This window comes from Zeus faber, assembly GCF_960531495.2.
Source record: "Zeus faber genome assembly, chromosome: 4".
Lineage (NCBI taxonomy): Eukaryota > Metazoa > Chordata > Actinopteri > Zeiformes > Zeidae > Zeus > Zeus faber.
The window spans coordinates 25858843-25879121 of record NC_137191.1 but is presented as its reverse complement, the minus strand read 5'-3'; the positions used below and the strand labels follow the sequence as shown (position 1 = coordinate 25879121).

Genomic DNA, 20279 nt, shown 5'->3' with positions numbered 1-20279 from the left:
TGCGCCATGTGGCACCGTCATGAGGAGGGGTATTCAGTTGGTTGCGATCTGCAACCTCACCGCTAGATGCCACTAAATTCTACACACTGCACCCTTAAGGTGATGACTATTCGTAGGAATGAAAGTTTCCACACTTTTTTGATATCGAGTCACTCAGTAATGGTCCATTTTGCTCCCTTGCATGGTGAGCGAGGGAGGACTCCCTGAATGACGGATGACAGTCAGAAGAGTCCGTTCGGCTCTGAGCTTGTGAATGAATTCTTACAAGAGTCATTTGATTCTGTCAAAAGGATTTTGGTGGAATTCAAAGAATAAATAAAATCACATTCAATATGAATTATGCCACATGCCTTGGTCTGCTTTTCCATGGACTTCAGCCCTCAGTAATTACTGTCAGTCTGTCAAGTCATTTCAATTTGTTCGATTTGAACGACTCGTTTGCGAGTCTTGCATCGCTATCAGTAGGCTTTAATAATAAGCACAGTTCTACATGTTTCTGTTTTTAGTGCTTGGGATGGTAGGGCGGTATTCCTGGATAACCATCTACCCCCGCGTACTATCTTTATTGATCCTAACTCGTCGCTCACTCCATTCCTGACTGTAGAGTTAATGCTAAAAATGTGCGAGAGTTTGATGCCCGTAGCAGCAACAGGAGACAGTAACACAAGAGGACATGTCAAGGCTTGCACCCCTGGCTGATATTTCACCACTCTGCTCAGCTGACTGGCTGTCAGCGGTGAGACATGCACACACACACACACACACACACAGGCACACGCACACACACTCACACACACACACGCACGCACACGCACGCGCGCACACACACACACACACACACACACACACACACACACACACACACACACACACACACACACTCACACACACGCATGCACGTGTACACACCAGAGCATGGGGCTAGCAATCTGTTTTACACGCCAATAGGGAAATAAAGTAGTGATTAATGTTATTAGGGAAACACAGGCACACACTCGATCTAGGTTCAGTGGGTGCATATGCCAGCAGGGAAATAAGGAATTGATTGATTTTATGTGTGGCTATTTTTAGTCGGAATGATGCATGTTTACGTCTTCGATTGATCAAGTTGAGTTGTGTGGAATGCCAGAGCGTCAGGTTTTGCTGATTAATCAGGCGAGGGGGGCGGGGTGGGTGGTGGGTGGTGGGGGTTGGGGGGGGTATAAAATTGTCTGAAATTACAATTTCAGTGCATTTGCATTATTGCTGCAAGTGATATAAATCAACAAATCAGGCCTCGGTCGCAAACTCAGCGGATTTCTTCGCCGTTGTTTGCAAATGTGAGTAAGATGAATGTCCCCTTATCATTCACTATTCCAGTGTCCTCATACGGCGTAGGCATTTTTAAAAGATGTATTTATCAGCGCAATGCGTTTGTTACGTTAATTTCGGTGGATGTCGGAGTGGACTTGTTGATTGAGCAATGCAGTGTTCGGTTTTTTTTGTGTGCGTGTGTGTGTGTGTGTGTGTGTGTGTGTGTGTGTGTCTTTGTGCTTCCAAGCAACAAAATGACTATTGTGAGCGAGCTCCAGGTGCCTAGCAACCGAATCCCTCTGTTTCCCTGGCAACGGTTGCTGCGCACTCACTGTGTGGGTTGATTGGCAGCCTTGACAACAGAGACAGAGTGACACTTGACCTCGCGTGCTGAATGGAGAGCGGGGGGAGAGAGAGAGAGAGAGAGACAGAGAGAGAGAGAGAGAGAGCAGTGCGGGGGTGTGTGTGGAGAGGAGAGACTTAAGTGATAATCATTCCCCATTGTAATCATCCACCGCTCCGCGGCGTAAGGTGTCGTCAATCCCTCTCCAGCTGGGGTCCGTGGCCACGGGCGTGCGGGACCTCTGGAGCAGCCGCCCCACGTCTCATCTGCCGCCGTCCCTTTTCGCAGGATGGATGGATGAATGGAAAACGAGTCACCGTCGCAGATACGGCAGGAGACCGGATCGGAGCTCTTTGTTTTGAAACGGGTTCTCCGTTTTGTCTCTGACGTCTGGAGATTTTGATTCAGGAGGGAGTGTTGTAATTATTTCAAATGGGTCGGCTGCACAAGCTCGGATCTCTCTCTCTCTCTCTCTCTCTCGCTCTGTCTCTCTCCCTTTCGCTGCTCGCTCGCCTAAAGCGTCATATTTGTGCTTCTATAGGCCTTTTACAGATAAGACAGGCACGCCGGATAGGTTTGATCATCAGATGTACTGGTGCATAAAGAGATTCTAGATTCGAGATTCATCTAGATTCTCTGGTGGGATGGCATCACAAGGCGGCAACAAAAGCAACGGTCACGCCGTCCTGTATTATTATTTTTATTATTATTATTATTATTATTATTATTGTTAGGGGACTGTTATTGATTATTAATGGTTGAGGCCTCATTAGAACCAGCACGTTTCAGAGTCTTGTCGTTCAAATTTCATTAGTATTAATCTACATTTGGAGTACAAATTTGTAAAATACTAGCGTAATTTCATTCGTTTCAGGAGCGGGCCGCTTTGCGATATCATCATCCGAAGTTAGATACGTCCAAGCTTCGTCTCTCGGAAGTCATTTCCCTCCAGCCACTTGCGAGTCGGACACTGAGTGTGAAGAAGAGTCGTTTACATTCGTGTGGATCTTCGTGCTGGAGCGTAGCTGCTTCGTACTCCTTTCTGCTTCCCTTTCTATTTCCTTCCGCTCTTTAGTTTATATTGCGGATATGTCCAAATAAAAAGAGTATCAATGCAAAAAAAGCGTTATCTAGGAATGATTGTCATTCCTAGAACACCATTCCTCTGGGATATTTAAACTGAAAATCAGTAAGTGCACGTTGCTTGATCCAGACGTAAGTCCATGGTGTTTGTAACCTTGGTAACTTGTGCTGCCTTTCACAGAACCCGGAAAACTGTAATACTTACCTAAAATGACTAAACTGGACCCTGTGTATTGCGCCCTGCAATTATACTTATTATTATTATTATTATTATTATTATTAGGGGTCCAGCCCGCAGTCCAGCCCAGAATAGGGGTCCAACCCACAGGGCTCAATATCGATGTGCATACAGGGCAGAAATGAGTGAAGAACTGTTGCAAATTTACTGGAAGTAGGCGCGGTTTGATTAGTTTGAAGAGAGGCTCTGTAACATCATCATCTGAAGTTATATAAGTCCAGCTTCGTCTCTCGGATGTCATTAACATCCAGCTACTTGCCCCGTGCAGACTGCACAGCGTTTGTTTTGCAGAGACATACAACCCGAGCCGATGCTGCGTTTAAAGAAACTCGGAAAACTGTAACTGCGTTTCACAAAACCGCCGCATGATCCAGGAACGATCGTAATTGTTAAAACACCGTTCACGAGGGACATTTAAACTCAACGACACAAGAGGAACATTTAGTGACGTAAGTGTACGGTGATTGGTCGAAAACATGAGCCAATGAAGCGCCGGTAACCGACATACTTAATAACATGTATAAAACGTTAACAAAAACAGACAAAAGTAAGATGCTTCATTAAAAGTTAGCATGTCTACAAAAGTAAACGATTTAGTTCCAAAAACATTAAATCCACGTTGAAAAAAAACCAAAAAAAAACCAGCATCCCTCCGCCCAACTTCGACGTCTACACGGCAGACCCGGACCCACGATGACGACAGGTTTTCCTCAATGCGACCTGCCAGGTCGCATCGCCCTGGGCTGCGATCGGCCCACGGCGAGGGGAGAACACAGTGGATCACCGTTACAGCACCGCCAAGAAGTTGCATCCCGGTCTGGATGACCGACGCCGAGACTCATGTATCAGCCTCGGGAGTACAGCCGTATTAACACATGCATCACGGTGAGTTAATGCAATGACAAACCCTGGTTTACACCCAAACAAAGACGGCCCTGTTTTAAAAGGGAGGAGGCAACAGGGCGGAGAGTAACGTGGAAAAACACACGTCTGTGAATACTGTTACATACTTTTATATTAGTCCTTTGATATTGTCAAATTACAAAGTAATGGAGTCTACAATAAACGTTTCATAGTCAAAGCCACATTTCTTAAGAACAATATTGTATTCCATTTTGGACAATTCATTTGGTTACATATCAGGTTGAATTGTACAATTTTTCCAGACTAGGCAGGCAAATACAAAATAAATCGGACATGCTGGACCTTTGGGGTGGTCACGGATTATGTCACTACACGGGGGGGTAAAGGCATTGTTCCTGACATTCATATTCGGGACAGACGCTGGAGATTTGTTGGCCGAATTGGGCCCAACATCTGGCTGAGTTGGAGTATTCCGATACTGGCATTACGGAAACTCGGAAAATTGTAATACGCACCGAACATGACTAAACTGGACCCTGTGTATTGCTGCCTGCAGCTATATTTATTATTATTATTATTATTATTATTATTATAAGCTGGGTGTGTTGATTGAAGGCAGGTCTAACCCTTTCCTATTATTATCATTTCTTATCGTGGATTATTGTATCTGACGAGATCGTACAGTTGTCTTACTGCATCACCCTCTTCTCGTTGTCGTTTCTGAGATGTTATGTCGCGCCACCACCAGGTGGTGCTCTACGCTAAATAGCAGATTCGAGCAGTCCACCTTTTCCTTTACCAAAGATTGTGTAAATGTGCACTTTATTCAAACATTTTTATTTATGTTTTTTTTTTTTTACCTCGATTGGTTGAGGAGTCTGTTAAGGGCTGGTTGGAGTTTTGAAATGATGTCCGAAAGATAAAACAGAACTTTAATTAATATTAAATGAAAGCATACCGGCCGGGCGGGGCAGCACCTCCTTTATTGTAGAACGGGAAATCTGTGGATTTAACGTGCATGTGACAAATGGACGCTTAAAAAAAACAAACAGATATATGTGGCTCCTTAATACGTTTATTTTCATCTTTAGCATAAAAACAATGTCACACAATCAATCACCAGCAGATCGTACCACCAAATTTCTTATATTACTTACAATATGTAATATATAATAAGGATAGAGCATTTAATTTTCTTTGCTTTGAATAACTTTCAACACTGCTGGTTGTGTTTTTCCCCCACATGTCAATCTCGGCAAGAATTTGAGTAAAAGTTAATTTACAGCTTTCCTTTTTGCATTCTTTCAGCAGCTATAAGCGCACATCTAATGAAATATCCCTCGTCGAGATGTGAGATCACCATAGACACGAAGATTAGGTGATCAGTGAACGTGCTTTGGCATCTTAAAACGACGGTTTGCAGCCTCTTTAGATAAGAATGAAAAAAAAAAATTCGAATGCAGAAGATTGGCGCACGTGTGCCAAACTTCAAATGTGTCCTCCAAACAGAGAAAGAAGGGTTGTGCGTTGTCGTTTTGACAACATTTCTCACTTCTCTGCGCTGCATCCTCATCTCTCCCCAGACGCTCCTCGGAGAGTCCAACCAGCTGCTTTTCACACCTACTCACTGGAGCCGAACATTTTAAGTACGCTTTTCTCTGATGGGGAGCGGGGTTAAACCTTGTCGTTTGTTTTGAATACCAACGTGCCGGGTCGCACCAGTTTATTTAAACCCAGAGGAAGGCAAGTCGATATGTGCCATGGCTGTCATGTAACACAGCTTCTAGGTTCTACGTTACTACAGAACAGAGCTGTAAGATCTAAATACAGCCTGTTAAAGTGAAAATAAATCCATCTAGATCTAATTTCTTCCATCTACTTGCATAGCTTATTCATAATCAAACGCCCTAAAGCCCACTTCACACCAACCCAGCACTACAGCCCACATTAGGAACCTGCAGCCTAGTTCTGCGTCCCAAAAATGGGAGGATTTTTTATTTTTTTTTCCTAGTACAACAGCGAGTGGTTTGCTCAGCTGGACGTTTACCATTTGCCATGAATGAGAGTTTCCTTCTAACAGCGTTTGCAAAGTGCAAACAAAAATAAAATAAAAAATACACACAATTCACTTATACAAAAAGATTTATTTGATAGTGAATATGGTGATATCCAAGGTTAACGTTAATAACGTCATTATTTGAAATATAATACTTATTTACTTAAATGTAAGCCTTACTATGAATATAACTTCCAGGAGCAGTGACGGACTTAAACTTGTCATCCCGGAGTCTCGATCGGTACGCAGAAATTTTCGCACTGCACCGTGGCGCGGCTATCGCCTGCTGAGTCCAACTTTCCATAGGAAAGAATGGACTTCCGGTTTGTTCTTGTCGTTTGTCATATTCGGCGTGACTCAGGCATTACAGATTCAGGGTTCATTGAAGAGAGAAACTTAATTCAGGAGTACCATACCTCCAGGCTCAAAGCTAGAGCTAAAATCTTATAAAAACATCAGCTGAGAAATGTTAAAACACGAGGGGGAAGGGACCACAAAACCGTGAAAGTAAATGCATAAATGCCATCAACCAACAGTCCCGTTGGTGTTTCTGGGATTCTCAAGTGCTCTCATGTAAACCGTCTTGATGTCTTGTCAGCCATCTCTCCCCCCTCCAAAAGTAAAAAGGCCCTGCGACCTTAACGAGAGCTACTGATTGGCCGTTTCACAGGCATCGATCCAATCGCTGTACACGTCCACGGGCTCTGACAGATCTGAGCCGCCGCAGATTAAGGACAAAATGGTTTTATTGATTGGATAGGATACTGTAAGGCAGAGGGAATGGAACTTTAGATTATCAATATGAAAGGTGAACATAATCAGAATTTTGTTAATGTGTGTGGAACTCACTCTTTTTTCCCTGTGCTCTCAGATACAGTACCTAATTCTTCTCATGTGTTGAACGCTAATCATGCCTTGTATATGCATTTTACCCATAAAAAGGATATTTCTAACAGGATATGTAGTATGCACTGATTTTTCTCAAACAAAATATTTACATATAAAAATATATACAAAAGCCAATACAAAAATACATTATTATAAAACATACAATAATATAAAAAATAAAGTTATAAACATACAATAACATAATACAAATAATAAAATAACAGAACCACACTTAACTGAAACACCACTGAAGTTGAAATAAATATTGAAAATAATATTGACTAAATAATAAAAAAATATATTAATAACAGTGTCCCATACTTGATAATATGCTTTGTGATGTACTATACACCAGTCAGCCACAACATTAAAACCACTGACAGATGAAGTGAATAACATTGCTCATCTCGTTCCAATGGCACTTGTCAAGGGGTCGGATGTATTAGGCAGCAAGTGAACAGTCAGTTCTTGAAGTCGATGTGTTGGAAGCAGGAAAAATGGGCAAGTGTAAGGATCTGAGCGATTTTGACAATTGTGATGGCTAGACAACAACGGCAGGTCTTGTGGGGTGTTCCTGGTGTAGGCAGTGGTGAGTACCTACCAAAAGTGATCCAAGGAAAGGACAGGGACAGGGTCATGGGCGCATTGATGCACATGGGGAGCGAAGTCGAGCCCGTCTGGTCCGATCCAACAGAAGAGCTACTGAAGCACAAATTGCTCAAGAAGTTAATGCTGCTATGATAGAAAGGTGTCAGAACACACAGTGCATCCCAGCTTGCTGTGTATCGGGCTGTGTAGCTGCAGACCGGTCAGAGTGTCCATGCTGACCCCTGTCCACCACCGAAAGAGAACTGGACTCAGAACTGGACCATGGAGCAATGGAAGAAGGTGGCCTGGTCTGATGAATCACGTTTTCTTCTACATCATATGGATGGCCGGGTGCATGTGTGTCGTTTACCTGGGGAAGAGATGGCACCAGGACGCACTATGGGAAGAAGATAAGTCTGTGTGATGCTCTGGGCAATGTTCTGCTGGGAAACGATGGGTCCTGGCATTCATGTGGATGTAACTTTGACAAGTACCACATACTTAACCATTGTTGCAGACCAAGTACATCCCTTCATGGCAACGGTATTCCCGTATGGCAGTGGCCTCTTTCAGCAGGACAATGCGCCCTACCACACTGAAAAACATCTTCAGGAATATTTTCAGGAACATGACAATGAGTTCGAGGTGTTGACTTGGCCTCTAAATCTCCCAGATCTCAATCCATCAGATGGAGCATATGTGGGATGTGCTGGAACAACAAGCCCAATCCATGGGGCCCCACCTCCCAACTGAAGAATCTGGTGCTAACGTCTTGGTGACAGATACCACAGGACAGGAAGAGGGGGGACCTACACAATATCAGTGATTATTCGTGGTGGTTTTAATGTTGCGGCTGATCACTGTGTACACTGAATGTGAAGCGAGCAGAGCACCAGTGGGTGTGTTGAAAAGGATACAGGTGATGGGGGTCTGGAACTCCTCCAAGCACACTGTGCACGAGATGATCCCCGTGTTTCTGCTCCTCTCCCTGTAGACACCAGAGGCCGAGAGTGTTTTTTTGTTTTTTTACAGATTAACATCTCAACAACTAAGGCACTTTATTTGTCATATACACCAAACGAGTATTGTGCAGTGAAAATAATAAAAGGCAATACAAAATAAAGAACATAAAACAATTCTATCAAAAATTATGTGTACAAGCAATATATAAGCCAAATATACACTACTCACAAAAAGTTAGGGATATACGGCTTTCGGGTGAAATTTTAGGATGAAGATAAAATGCTCTATAACCTTTATAGGTGAACTTAATTTGACCTTCTCTAAACTTTTGAATGCACATGTCAAACTGTTCAAGGTTTCAGTACTTTTTGCACAATTTGCTGTTCTCTAACAAGGAGCTCAACGGCAAAATTCACAACAGGTGTTTGATCCATGAATCGACCAATATATTTCCTGGTTCAATAAGAAATGGTATTTAAACAGTCCTCTTCATCATGCTGTTCACATTTTGACATCACGAGACCAAGACGACACCTAACAACTGATCAACAGTACCTCGCCGTTGCAAGGCTTCAAACAGGATGTTCTCAGAGGGAAGTGGCCAATGAGCTTAGAGTGTCACAGAGTGTCATCAGCAGGTTGCAACAGAGATACAGAGAGACTGGAAGAGTCACAGGAAGGCATAGAAGTGGACGTCCTTTGGCCACATCCCACACTGATGAGCGCTGCATTGTGAACACTGCCCTGCGGAACCGGATGATGATGCCACTCAACTCCAGGCACATTTAAGGAAGGTGAGAGGCACCCAAGTGTCACGTAGACCATTCAAAACCGTTTACATCAGCGTGGTCTGCGTGCTAGACGACCTGCAAGGGTACCTGACCACACCACCAGGCACAGGCATCATCGTCTTGCACGGGCCAGGGAGCATTTACGCTGGAAGAGGGACCAGTGGCCTCAGTGCTGTTCTCTGATGAAAGTCGATTCACGTTGAGCAGAAATAATGGTCGCCAACGATGTTTGACATGTCAAGGAGAGAGCAATGCATCAGCCTCTGTTGTCACCAGACGAGCCTTTGGTGGTGGTGGTGGTGGTGTTACAGTGTGGGCAGGTGTGTCTAGTCAATACAGAACTGCCCTATACTTTGTGAATGGTACAGTGACAAGCCCATACTACCTGAATAACATCATTAATCCAGTCATTGTGCCCCTGGATGAACAACACAGGCCTCATCTCATCTTCATGGACGACAATGCTCCAGCTCATCGAGGTCGCATCATTAGGGAACGACTGCTGGAGACTGGGGCACCTCAAATGGAGTCGCCTGCACTCTCTCCAGACCTGAATCCCATAGAAAACCTATGGAATCAGCTGTGTAGAGGCTCGTAACTCTGTACTCAAGAACCTCAATGACCCGCCCTTCAAGAAGAGTGGGGGGCCATGCCTCAGCAACCAATAAGTCGACTTGTGAACAGCATTAGACGTCGTTGCTGTAATTGATGCTCAAGGCCACATGACAAGTTATTGAGACACTGACATTTTTTGTTGTGGTAAACCCACCACTGTTGTTGGCTTTTGTTTCAATAAATTGTTCGAGATGAGGAAATCACCACTGCATGCTTATACTTTAATGCCCTTCTTTCATGATATAATATCACTGTAGCGTCAACTTTTGACATTTTCCATAAATTTCACCCGAAAGCCAAATATCCCTAACTTTTTGTGAGTAGTATATAAATATATGAATATACATGATGTACCATGTATATTACACACAGCTAAAAACAAACAATACAACAAAAAATATATATAAAAAAAATGAATCAAATATATAAAAATATGTATAAAATGAAATGAAAATAGAAAAAAAAAAATATTATAAAATATAGGTGCTGTTTTGGTGCCATACATTTTGACGTCGCAGGACTTCTCGTGGTTGCAGAAGGGGCAGGTGAACTGGGTGTCCAGGTCCCCGGTCAGCTTCTTCTTGGGAGGGGGCTTGCGCTTGGACTTACGGCGACCCATTATACCACTAGAAACTACGAATGAAAACACGCACACGCACACACGCACGCAACAAGATGAAAACCAAAGTAGAACTGCCGATCGCGCAAGTTCGACCCTGCCGCTGATCGGCTCAAGAGATAAGGAGCATTTCACTGATCTAAACTGATACTGTCACGGCTCGTACACCTGGAACTGGTCGTGTAGTAGCTGTCGGGTCTTTGGCGACGGGGCTGGGTCCTGTGTTGGGGGTCGTTACATGTAAAATAAGCGTCTTTTTAGCGTGTTTACCTCTGGCGGTTCAAACACACGCTGCGGCGAGGAGGAGGAGGAGGAGGAGGAGGGGAGGAGGGGGTTGGGAGGAAGTCCTCCGCAGGATCCGGGACCCGCCCGACGGCGCTTGGGTGACTCCGATTGGAGCGGAGCGGAAGCGGGTTCCCCCTTCCGGTGATTGGCTGCCGGAGCGGTCGGTCACGTCGAGCGGCAGCGTCGACGCGTCGGAGAGGCGGCTTGCGCCCACGCGGGGGCGGCAGAGGACCGCCCCGGCCTCGTCGGCAGTGGACGATGGGAGCCGGCGTCCCGTCGGAGCGCCTCTTTCTTTTTGTCCTTTGTTTTTGTTTTTTTTTTGGTACGTTAATACAAACCCTACGACCTGGTTGTCAAATGCGAGCCAGAAACGACTCACTTTGTTATAACGTTAAGAGCCAGGCACGGCGAGGCTGTGTATGTTGCGCCGGGCGCGCCCCCCGCCCCCGGAGCGCACATTTAAATCGCGGAAAAAAATAAATGCACGACGAATAGCAAAAACACTTTAGAACAGAGCGGAAATATTTATTGTTTCATATTATATTATACAAATAAAATTGAAATATGTGTCTGTATAGAGTTGGGTAATTATTTATCGACCAGACTATTTCATTAGTAGTGTTATTTCTGTTATACAACAAGGGTTGTTATTCTTTAACCATCAATATGACGAAGAAACAAAACTGTTGTTTTACATTATTTAAGGTTTTTATACCAAACATGATGTCAAATGGTGGTCTTCTGGAAACGATAAGGTTTAGTATTATGACATTGACTGGTTGAAGTGATGTACGTGCACACACGCCAATCACAGTTCAAAACCTTGCCAAATTGAGCTGAATTATAAAAGCTAGAGGTGCTACTCAATGTACAGCCGTTTGGGAGCCGAAAGAGCCGGTTCCCACGGCTGAGCTGAGCCAAAACGCTCTGACTCGTTAACGAGGGCCGGGATTCCCCATCACCAGAAAGTCTGAGCGGACTTTCCAGTGTAAGCAAACGGGGGAGCGCCGAGCGGCAGCCAATCGTTAGGGAAGAGATGCTCTCAATGGCGCTAAGCCGTGGAAAATGGACGCTCGGACCACAGCGAAGTCTTTACGATTGGGCTTTTTTTTTTTTTTTTTTTCTCTCTCTCTCTCTCTCTCTTTTAAGCGACAAACTAAGGTACACGTCACTTTACGTTTCTCCAAGAATTCTTTGTTCTAAGGGGCGGGTGGCAAGTTTATTTACGTAAAATCTCCACATTACGTAGACGAACACCATTTTAATACGAAAACAAGTAGACGCGGCCCCATCTCTCCGTGTCATGTATATTTAATGGGAAAGGAGGGAGGCTTGAAATGTTTGGCGGACACACGGCAGCCAGTGGATTTTGCGCCGACGCGCCCACAAACGCCAGGGGGCACAGGAGCCCAGTCCCCGGCTGACCTCGCCACGAACGTAACGTATGCCGACTCCAACGTCACAAAAAAATAAAAAATAAAAATGTTAACGATGCATTTAGGAGAGGAAAATTAAGACATTTCAAATTAAATACGGTCACTTTATGGGTTTTGGGTAGTTTCTCGTAGCGCGCACACACACACTTGTTTCAATTATTGCCTTGTGCGTTGTTTGTGTAGTGTGTGTGGTTAATTAACGTCCGGACCGGTACAGTCAATGAATTCATAGTTCCGCCTGTGTATAGTTTTCAAAGTGGTCCCTCTTGCATATTTAGAAGAAAGTACATTTAACAAAGTATGCACGTGGGTTATATGTGAACTCGCAATAAAGTCAGCCCCGTTATATTTGTCATGTTTTAGGCGCGACTCGGGTAACCTTTGTACGCGCCTGGGACGCTTGTGGTTGACGCATCCTGGAAAACCTGGGATTTCATAATGGAGTCTTCCAGTCAGGGTGGAACATGGCCGGGAGCCCTTTGTCAGGTTTTACGGCCGGTTAGACGTCTTTTCCGGGTGAAGTTAACCAGAGCTATGACGCAACATTCCCTCCCAAGAAGAGGTCTAATCAGCAAAAAAAAAAAAAGACCAATGTGGGAGACCAGGGTTCTATAAAGGCACCTATTGTGCTTTTTCTTATTTTCTGTTATATACATATAAAATGTTACAATGCGGGATGTTCATATTAGACGTGGCCAAAGTGTCAAATAATGAGGTAAACTAATGACAAAGTAATGGCTGCAAACAAAACGCTCAGGCTTTTTCCTACTCCCTGCGCGAGCCGACGCCATCTCGCCACGGTTTTATTAATAGGGTCATCTGCTCCGTCCCATCCCAGTGCGTTTCTCCGAACAAAACCTTTATTTATTTTTTTCCAACCGTTGTAGATGTGTTCATTTTTATTTTCCGGCAATTACATGAAACAAAAAATTCCCCGCGCGTGAGAGTTTTGGTGCAGTGTCCGTGTCTCCCACAAGCCTGGAGCACGGCAACCAGAGTCGGAACTAACTTTTAAATGAGGCCTTGTAGATTCAAGAGGTTATTTTTCCACATACTGGACATATGTTCAGTGAAATGTCATCCAATAGGAGTGAAGAGTCAGCATTGGATTGCTTTTTTCTTGTTCAGAGACAGATCTTCGTGGACTGATACGGGGTAATTAGTGAGAGTTAGGGAGTAAATAGAACAAAACCTGGCAGCGGGCCCCACACTCAACATTTCCTGGTCCCCCATGCTGATTAAGATTTTGGATTCTAAATGGGGTATGAAATGATGGAGTCATACATGGATTTTCCTGTCTATTAACGTGCCAACATCCGGAACGTCAACATGCGCCGGTAAAGGGGCGAAAAGGAGCACGTCCACCCGGGTGTTCCCATCAGGGCCGGAGCTGGAGCCAATAAAACCCGTGTCTATTGCATGGTCATTTGACCCGGGACTGAAACCCGGGCGTAACCTTTCCCACTAATGACAAATGCCAGATGTTAGTGGGTGTTACCGGGTTTTTGGCGCAGTGGGAAAGGGGTATTAGAAAGGCTGGAATGCGTAATCTGAGTGGTATTTTTAGCAACAAACTTCAAATACATGTTTTGAGAACCTCAGAGACTTATATTAACTTGTGTAAAAAGGAGCACCTTTAATGCCAGTGTATTAGCGGCTCGTGAAAAATTCCCCCAAAAATATTTATGTGCGTGATTACACCATGGAGGTGTGCAAGTTATTTTTCTCCTGTCCTCAGATGTCGAGGGTGTGGACCGTGGTGCGGGGCGGCCTCAGGGTCGTGGTCCTCACCGCCACTGTGGAGCTGGTGGGCTTGCTCGTGCGTCGACTCAGGTCCAAAGGGCCCCTGAATGAGGTGCTGTTCTTTCCCAGCGAGACGGCCTGCACAGAGCACATCTTCACGTCACACTGGTACGTGGGGGTATCGAGGAGCCAATAGATTCACGCTTGATGAATGGATGCAGAACGACGACAATAACCACTTATGAAAGAGAAACACTTCATTTTGTTCCCCCTCCTGGCCCTTCCAGCTCCGGTTCGTGTTTGCTGCCACACGGTGTGGAGACCTCCTTCTCTCGCCTCCTGCGTCACCTCCTGTCAGCCTCCTCCACCCTGGACCTGTGCCTCTTTTCTTTTTCCAACTTTGAGCTGTGCAGGGCGGTTTTGGCTCTTCACACGAGGGGCTTGGTGGTGCGTGTCCTCACAGACAAGGTCTATGCTGCCATCACTGGGTCTCAGATAGGACTTCTGCGCAAAGCAGGTAGAGAATAAGATGTCTGTCTGTCTGTCTGTCTGTCTGTCTACCTCTCTATCTCTCTATCTATCTGTACACACACACACACACACACACACACACGCTATAGATACCATAGATACATACTTAATTCAGGGTCACAGCAGCTCATATAAAAAAATAGGCAATAATAACAAAACAATATTTAGGAATAATAATAAAGAAGCAAATTGAACACAAAAGAAAATGGCAATATAAACTAAACCTCAAAGTTAACTAGAGGATGGAAAAAAATGTGAAAATATACAATAAAACGGCTAGCAAAGATATTGCAATATAAAATAAACCTAATGATAAAATAAAAACAAATATAACTGAAAACGTGACAAAAAAAAAATAATTTGTGCATAACAATTTGATCAAAAAGTCGTGTACAATAAACCTAGACACTAGAAGATAGATATATTTTCCACTGTCAATGAACCAACATTTATATTAACAATGAACCAGAAAAATGAACCTGAAGATTAACAATAAACAGTAAAAATGTGGTAATGTACAATACGCCTAATGATAAACATTGAATATGAGCCTAAACATACACCTCTGTCAACAAATTCACATGCTATGGACGGATAATGGAGCATAAATATGTTATCTTATCTTCCACCTTAGCTTGCAGTTGATGTAAACTTAACCACATTTAAAGGATAGTTTGGTGCTGGGGTAAAAAAAAATGGTACTTTTAGTTGTTGACTATTATTGTACTATTGATAATGAAAAAGATTCTCTCTCATAGGAAGGTTGAAGGTTTGTAGGAAGCGTCGTCACGTTTTTTGGGTTTTTTTTTATGCTGAAGATCTACGTAAGGTATCGTGTCACTACTGGTATAGAATTTTAAAAGATACCCAATACTAGTTTGCATAGGAAACATTACTTTCAAATAACATCATGAGAATAAGGAGGAAGACAAAAGCTTGTTTTACACCAAGTGCGTACACGCATCAGACTGTCGTATCCTTCCCCCTTGTGGCCGTCGGGTGAACTGCGTCTCGGTTTTGTGTCACAAAATTTGTTCCAGTGCAGCAGCAGGTAGTTTGATCAGGTGGACATTTACTATTTTTCCATCAATAAGAATTTAAAGCTCCCTTTGTTTGTTTGCCAAGTGCGAAAAAGAAAATACACACATTTCACTTGTATGAAACGATATTTCTTGACAGTGGAGTACTTTCGAGAAACTCCACACTGCGATGCCTCATAGCATTTCGTGTGCCGAATCCGACTCTGGGATAAAGAAATGCATTGACTTCCCGTTTGTTCTCGTCGTTTGTCGGATTCGGTGTGAAGCGGGCTTAAGAAGGGACTTGCAAGACGGATTGCTCCTTCAAAATGGCTTGACCGGCAATAGGTGTACATGGCGATGAGAACAGCGAATGGACAAATAATGTTAAAATTTGGCTTAGGAGTGCAACGTGCAAAGGGATACAGTGAGAGACATCCAAAAGTCCCAAAGGTCAGCGAGACCGTTAAAACATGGTGCTGCCTTGTTGATGGTGTGGTGGTATTTTGAGCGTATATCTTGAAGGTGTCATTTGTACTGTACAAGTGTTTTCTGGTTGATGCAACTGAAGCAAACTTCCCTTTGAGGAAGCACCTATCCATTCTTAGATTCCAGTACATACAAGCGGGAAGTGTATTGTCTGTAGTCTCAAGTTTCATCCCTTTTTTTGGGCTCATGAAACCGTCTGTTGTTGTTGCTCAAAAGACATTGCGCATCATATTTCGATGCGTTGGCTTACCATTTACACCCGCTTGCAGTTAAGTGGTTTCAACAAATTACGGTTAAACAGTCGTCAGAATTTGAAATCACACCGGGCCACGCGACACCACTTGAATGTTCGATTTTATTTGAAAGTGAAGGTGGCCTTTTGTTACCAAATGTCACAGCCACCTCCCTCGTAGAATTTGTACCGCCGCAGCATCTGGGAATTGTGACCCGGGCCTCATTTTCAGGAAAGTGTGTGTGTGTGTGTGTGTGTGTGTGTGTGTGTGTGTGTGTGTGTGTGTGTGTGTGTGTGTGTGTGTGTGTGTGTGTGTGTGTGTGTGTGTGTGTGTGTGTGTGTGTGTGTGTGTGTGTGTGTGTGTGCTATGAGTCAGTGCAATCATCATTCAAGAGGTTTAAATGCTGTTGTGCCACTTTTTCTCTCTCTCCTCTGTCTCTCTCTGCTGCTCTGCTTTTAAGTTAATTACAGCCACATAATGCTGCCTTAAAAATTGGCAACTGGACAGCAATTACATTAGTGTGTGTGTGTGTGTGTGTGTGTGTGTGTGTGTGTGTGTGTGTGTGTGTGTGTGTGTGTGTGTGTGTGTGTGTGTGTGTGTGTGTGTGTGTGTGTGTGTGTGTGTGTGTGTGTGTGCGCGCGCGCGCCTTTTCAGCGCCAGGGTCTCGTCAACTCTCTTCTCTCAGAGACATTTAGTGAGATTTGTTTCGCACTGACCCCAAAAAAAAAAAAACCTTGTCGCAAAAAGTCACCCGTGCTTTTCCCACTGACACCAAATCCTCTGACATTTTAGAAAAAAGATTGTCACCACACTTTAGAAAAATCGATTGGATATAAACAGATTCGCCTGAAGAGAACCAGCCCGAACCTCAACCAGGATGCTGGAAATAACAGTGAGCAGTGGTATTACAAAGAACAGAGATACTGTCGTTTTACGTATCCCACTTCAGCTGAATCCACCCTCTTGGAAAACGGAAGACATGAGCGCCGAGTCCGAACCGAAAGTTTTAAGAATCCAATCCGTTTGTTTTGACTGCCGGGTAAAAACAGATTCGCAGAAGTCCAGGGTGTCACGGAGTGCATTTCAGTTGACACGTGGCAGATGGAAGAATTGGTCCAATATGTCTAACGGCTCCAACAGTTATTGACGTAGAAACCAGCGACTGACGTTCTACAGTCTACTGACGTTCTATGTGTCAAGAAAAATGACAAACTATCCTTACAACTGCAAAACTGTACACAAACTGGGCATCAGGTGAAGATTTGTCTCCTCCCTTCTCTCCAGGGATCTGCGTGCGCTGCGACTCTGGCTCCGTGCACATGCACCACAAGTTTTCGGTGGTGGACGGCCGGCGGCTCATCACCGGCTCCCTCAACTGGACGCTGACGGCCGTCCAGAGCAACAGGGAGAACTTGGTGGTGACGGAGGAACCGGACCTGGTCGCACCGTTCGTCCGGGAGTTCCAGCGGCTGTGGGAGGCCAACGACCCGGCCCGGCACTGCCCGCCCGGCATCGCCCACTAACCCGACGGTCCAGTGGGCCGGTGACCGACCAACCAACGCTTGGGTCGGGGCTCTCGTGTCAAAGCTTGTTATGGGATAGTTATGGCAGTTAGGGAAATCCAAGTTCTCCAGTATTAAAATCTATTTTAATGTAAGGGGTGAAGGGAAATGTAGATGAATATATATATACATATATATATTATGGTTATGTTATAGTTGTGTTCAATTGTTTGCATTGTGTTATTTGCTTGTGTGTTCAAGATAATTTTTTTTTAATTTTAATGTCCAGTGACTTTACTGAACAAACTGTTTTACTTAGATCATTTTGTGTTCCAGTAAAGTGTGAACGTAAAATCAGATCTTCAGTTGTATCATTCCCACATCCCGCTTTCTCACACTATCCATCTTGTCTGTTTTTCTGATCATTTTTGGAAGTTGGCAGGGCCGAAAGAGGTCGTTGGTGAAAAGTCTCTAGACTTGCAGTCACTCTGCCATACTGTGTTATTCAGTAAATATCACAATGGAGTGTGTGTGTGTGTGTGTGTGTGTGTGTGTGATGCATATGTTTATTTGTGATTACCTTTCTTGTGTTTTAGATATAAACAAGTAATGATAATTTATACCAGTGGTTCCCAAGCTTTTTCCACCCCGGTATCCCTTCACACGTTCAACCTCCAGCTGTACCCCCTCGCGCACCGCCCCTACACACATACACGCTATATAAGATACATATATTATACAGCCTATATAAGAAAGGCGGAGTTAACGATCATTTTGCACCAGCTCACGCACATGGTGAAATTGCGAAATTTTGAAGTTTCAGTCCTCAACCGTTTTCCATTCAGTTCAGATTCAGGTCATTCAAGCGAGAGAAACATCACCCAAATGTATCGCCCAACTTGAAAATCCAAATTGGACTGGAATGGATTGGCTCAGAATAATTGTTTTCACCAAAAACAGTCTTAACCATCCCAAACCTTACATGGATTGTCCCAAGTTTAAAATCTTGATTGTTATTACTTCACAAGTACATCATAATTTGTTAAAAGTCATCACTAGTGATTCTTGGCATAAATGCAAGACAATTCAAAGTATTAAGAAATAAACAATTATATTCGTATAAAAAAGATTTGCTTTCATGCATGCATGCTGACTGAAAGTATACTTTCTAGACCAGGCTAGAAACAGAACAGGCTAGACCAATTTGATGACACTATAAATCACTGACATTCAAATTCATTCGCTTAGCTTGCAATTATAACCATTCTACTTTATAATTACTATTTTTTGGAAATCATACCAAGACGTCTGGATATATATTATATATATTGTACCATGCCAGGCAGTTGTCTCCATGTTGACAGTCTGTGTTAGGACTGGCAAGCCACCCGCAGCCGCGTGGAACTCAGTGATGCAAGTCTGGCGAACGACTCCTTTTACCGAGTGAATCTTCAGGAGCTGAGTCTCCAAAAAGGGTCGAGCCTCTCACCGGCCACTCCGGCGCACTCCTTGTGGGACCAGGAGCCGCCGCGGTCACAGGGAAGGAAAGACGCGCACTCCGCGCAATGTGTCATTTGCCGGTTGATGAGAAATAAAACAAAAACGTTTTACATTGTAATTGTTGTTTTTTTATGTCTGTTTTTTTTTTTTTTTTTTTTTAATTAAAAATGCCTCGCGGATCACGAGTGAGTCTCGAGACTGTTTGAAAATTATTATTACTATGTACTATGTACATTTATATGGACTAACTATTTGCATTTCGATGTACCGATTATACATTTATATGTACTTCCTATAACATTTTTATGTACTGACTATACACATTTATATGTACTGACAATATACATTTATATGTACCGACTATATGAATTAATTTTATATGTACTGGCGATATTCATTGATATGTACTGACTATATACGTTTATATGTATTGACTATATCGATTTAGATGTACTGACTACATACATTTATTTTATATGTACTGACTATAAACATTTATATGTACGAACTATACATTTTTATGTACTGACTATATACATTTATATGTACTGCCTATGTACATATACATGTACTGACTATATACATTTATATTATATGTATTGACTATACAGATTTAGATGTACTGACTATATTTATCTATTTTATATGTACTCTCTATATACATTTATATCAACTGACTATAAACATTTTTATGTACTGACTATATTTATATGAACTGACTATTTACATTTCGTGTACTGACTATATACATTCATGTGTACTGACTATATACATTTTTATGTACTGACTTTATACATTTTTATGTACTGACTATATACATTTTATGTACTGACTATATTTATATGTACTGACTATTTACATTTTGTGTACTGACTATATACATTTTTATGTACTGACTTTATACATTTTTATGTACTGACTATATACATTTTATGTACTGACTATATTTATATGTACTGACTATTTACATTTTATGTACTGACTTTATACATTTTTATGTACTGACTTTATACATTTTTATGTACTGACTATATACATTTACATGTACTGACTATATACATTTTTATGTACTGACTATATACATTTACATGTACTGACTATATACATTTACATGTACTGACTATATACATTTTTATGTACTGACTATATACATTTACATGTACTGACTTTATACATTTACATGTACTGACTTTATACATT

General features: G+C 43.0%; 2 protein-coding genes across 3 annotated transcripts; one reads left to right on the top strand and one right to left on the bottom strand.

Annotated features, from left to right (window-relative positions):
* Positions 1–4882: 4882 nt before the first annotated feature.
* On the bottom strand, positions 4883–10642 carry LOC307228810 (transcription elongation factor 1 homolog). Of its 2 annotated transcripts, none has more exons than XM_079998616.1 (4): positions 10612–10642; positions 10226–10355; positions 8271–8341; positions 4883–6590 (listed from the first exon to the last, which is right to left on the bottom strand). In XM_079998616.1, the coding sequence occupies exons 2-4, from the start codon at positions 10339–10341 to the stop codon at positions 6526–6528; spliced, it is 252 nt and encodes an 83-aa protein (XP_079854742.1). In that variant the 5' UTR covers positions 10342–10355; positions 10612–10642; the 3' UTR covers positions 4883–6525. The 2 variants fall into 2 exon arrangements, with proteins under 2 accessions (XP_079854742.1, XP_079854741.1); XM_079998615.1 differs by having other exon boundaries at positions 10510–10640.
* Positions 10643–13764: 3122 nt separating this feature from the next.
* On the top strand, positions 13765–17794 carry pld6 (phospholipase D family, member 6; the record flags this gene model as incomplete). The annotated part of the gene is made up of 3 exons (XM_079999513.1): positions 13765–13973; positions 14093–14322; positions 17362–17794. 3 exons carry the CDS (start codon positions 13765–13767, stop codon positions 17598–17600), a joined length of 678 nt encoding a protein of 225 aa, XP_079855639.1. The 3' UTR covers positions 17601–17794.
* Positions 17795–20279: the final 2485 nt, after the last annotated feature.

What these genes read in the sequence shown, in the direction of transcription:
- LOC307228810 (XM_079998616.1), bottom strand. Translation starts at nt 10,341, where the DNA reads ATGGGTCGCCGTAAGTCCAAGCGCAAGCCCCCTCCCAAGAAGAAGCTG. An exon ending in AAGTCCTGCGACGTCAAAAT is followed by an intron (nt 8,342 to 10,225) that starts GTATGGCACCAA and finishes TGGTGTCTACAG; the next exon opens with GGAGAGGAGCAGAAACACGG. An exon ending in GTTCCAGACCCCCATCACCT is followed by an intron (nt 6,591 to 8,270) that starts GTATCCTTTTCA and finishes GCGGCGGCTCAG; the next exon opens with ATCTGTCAGAGCCCGTGGAC.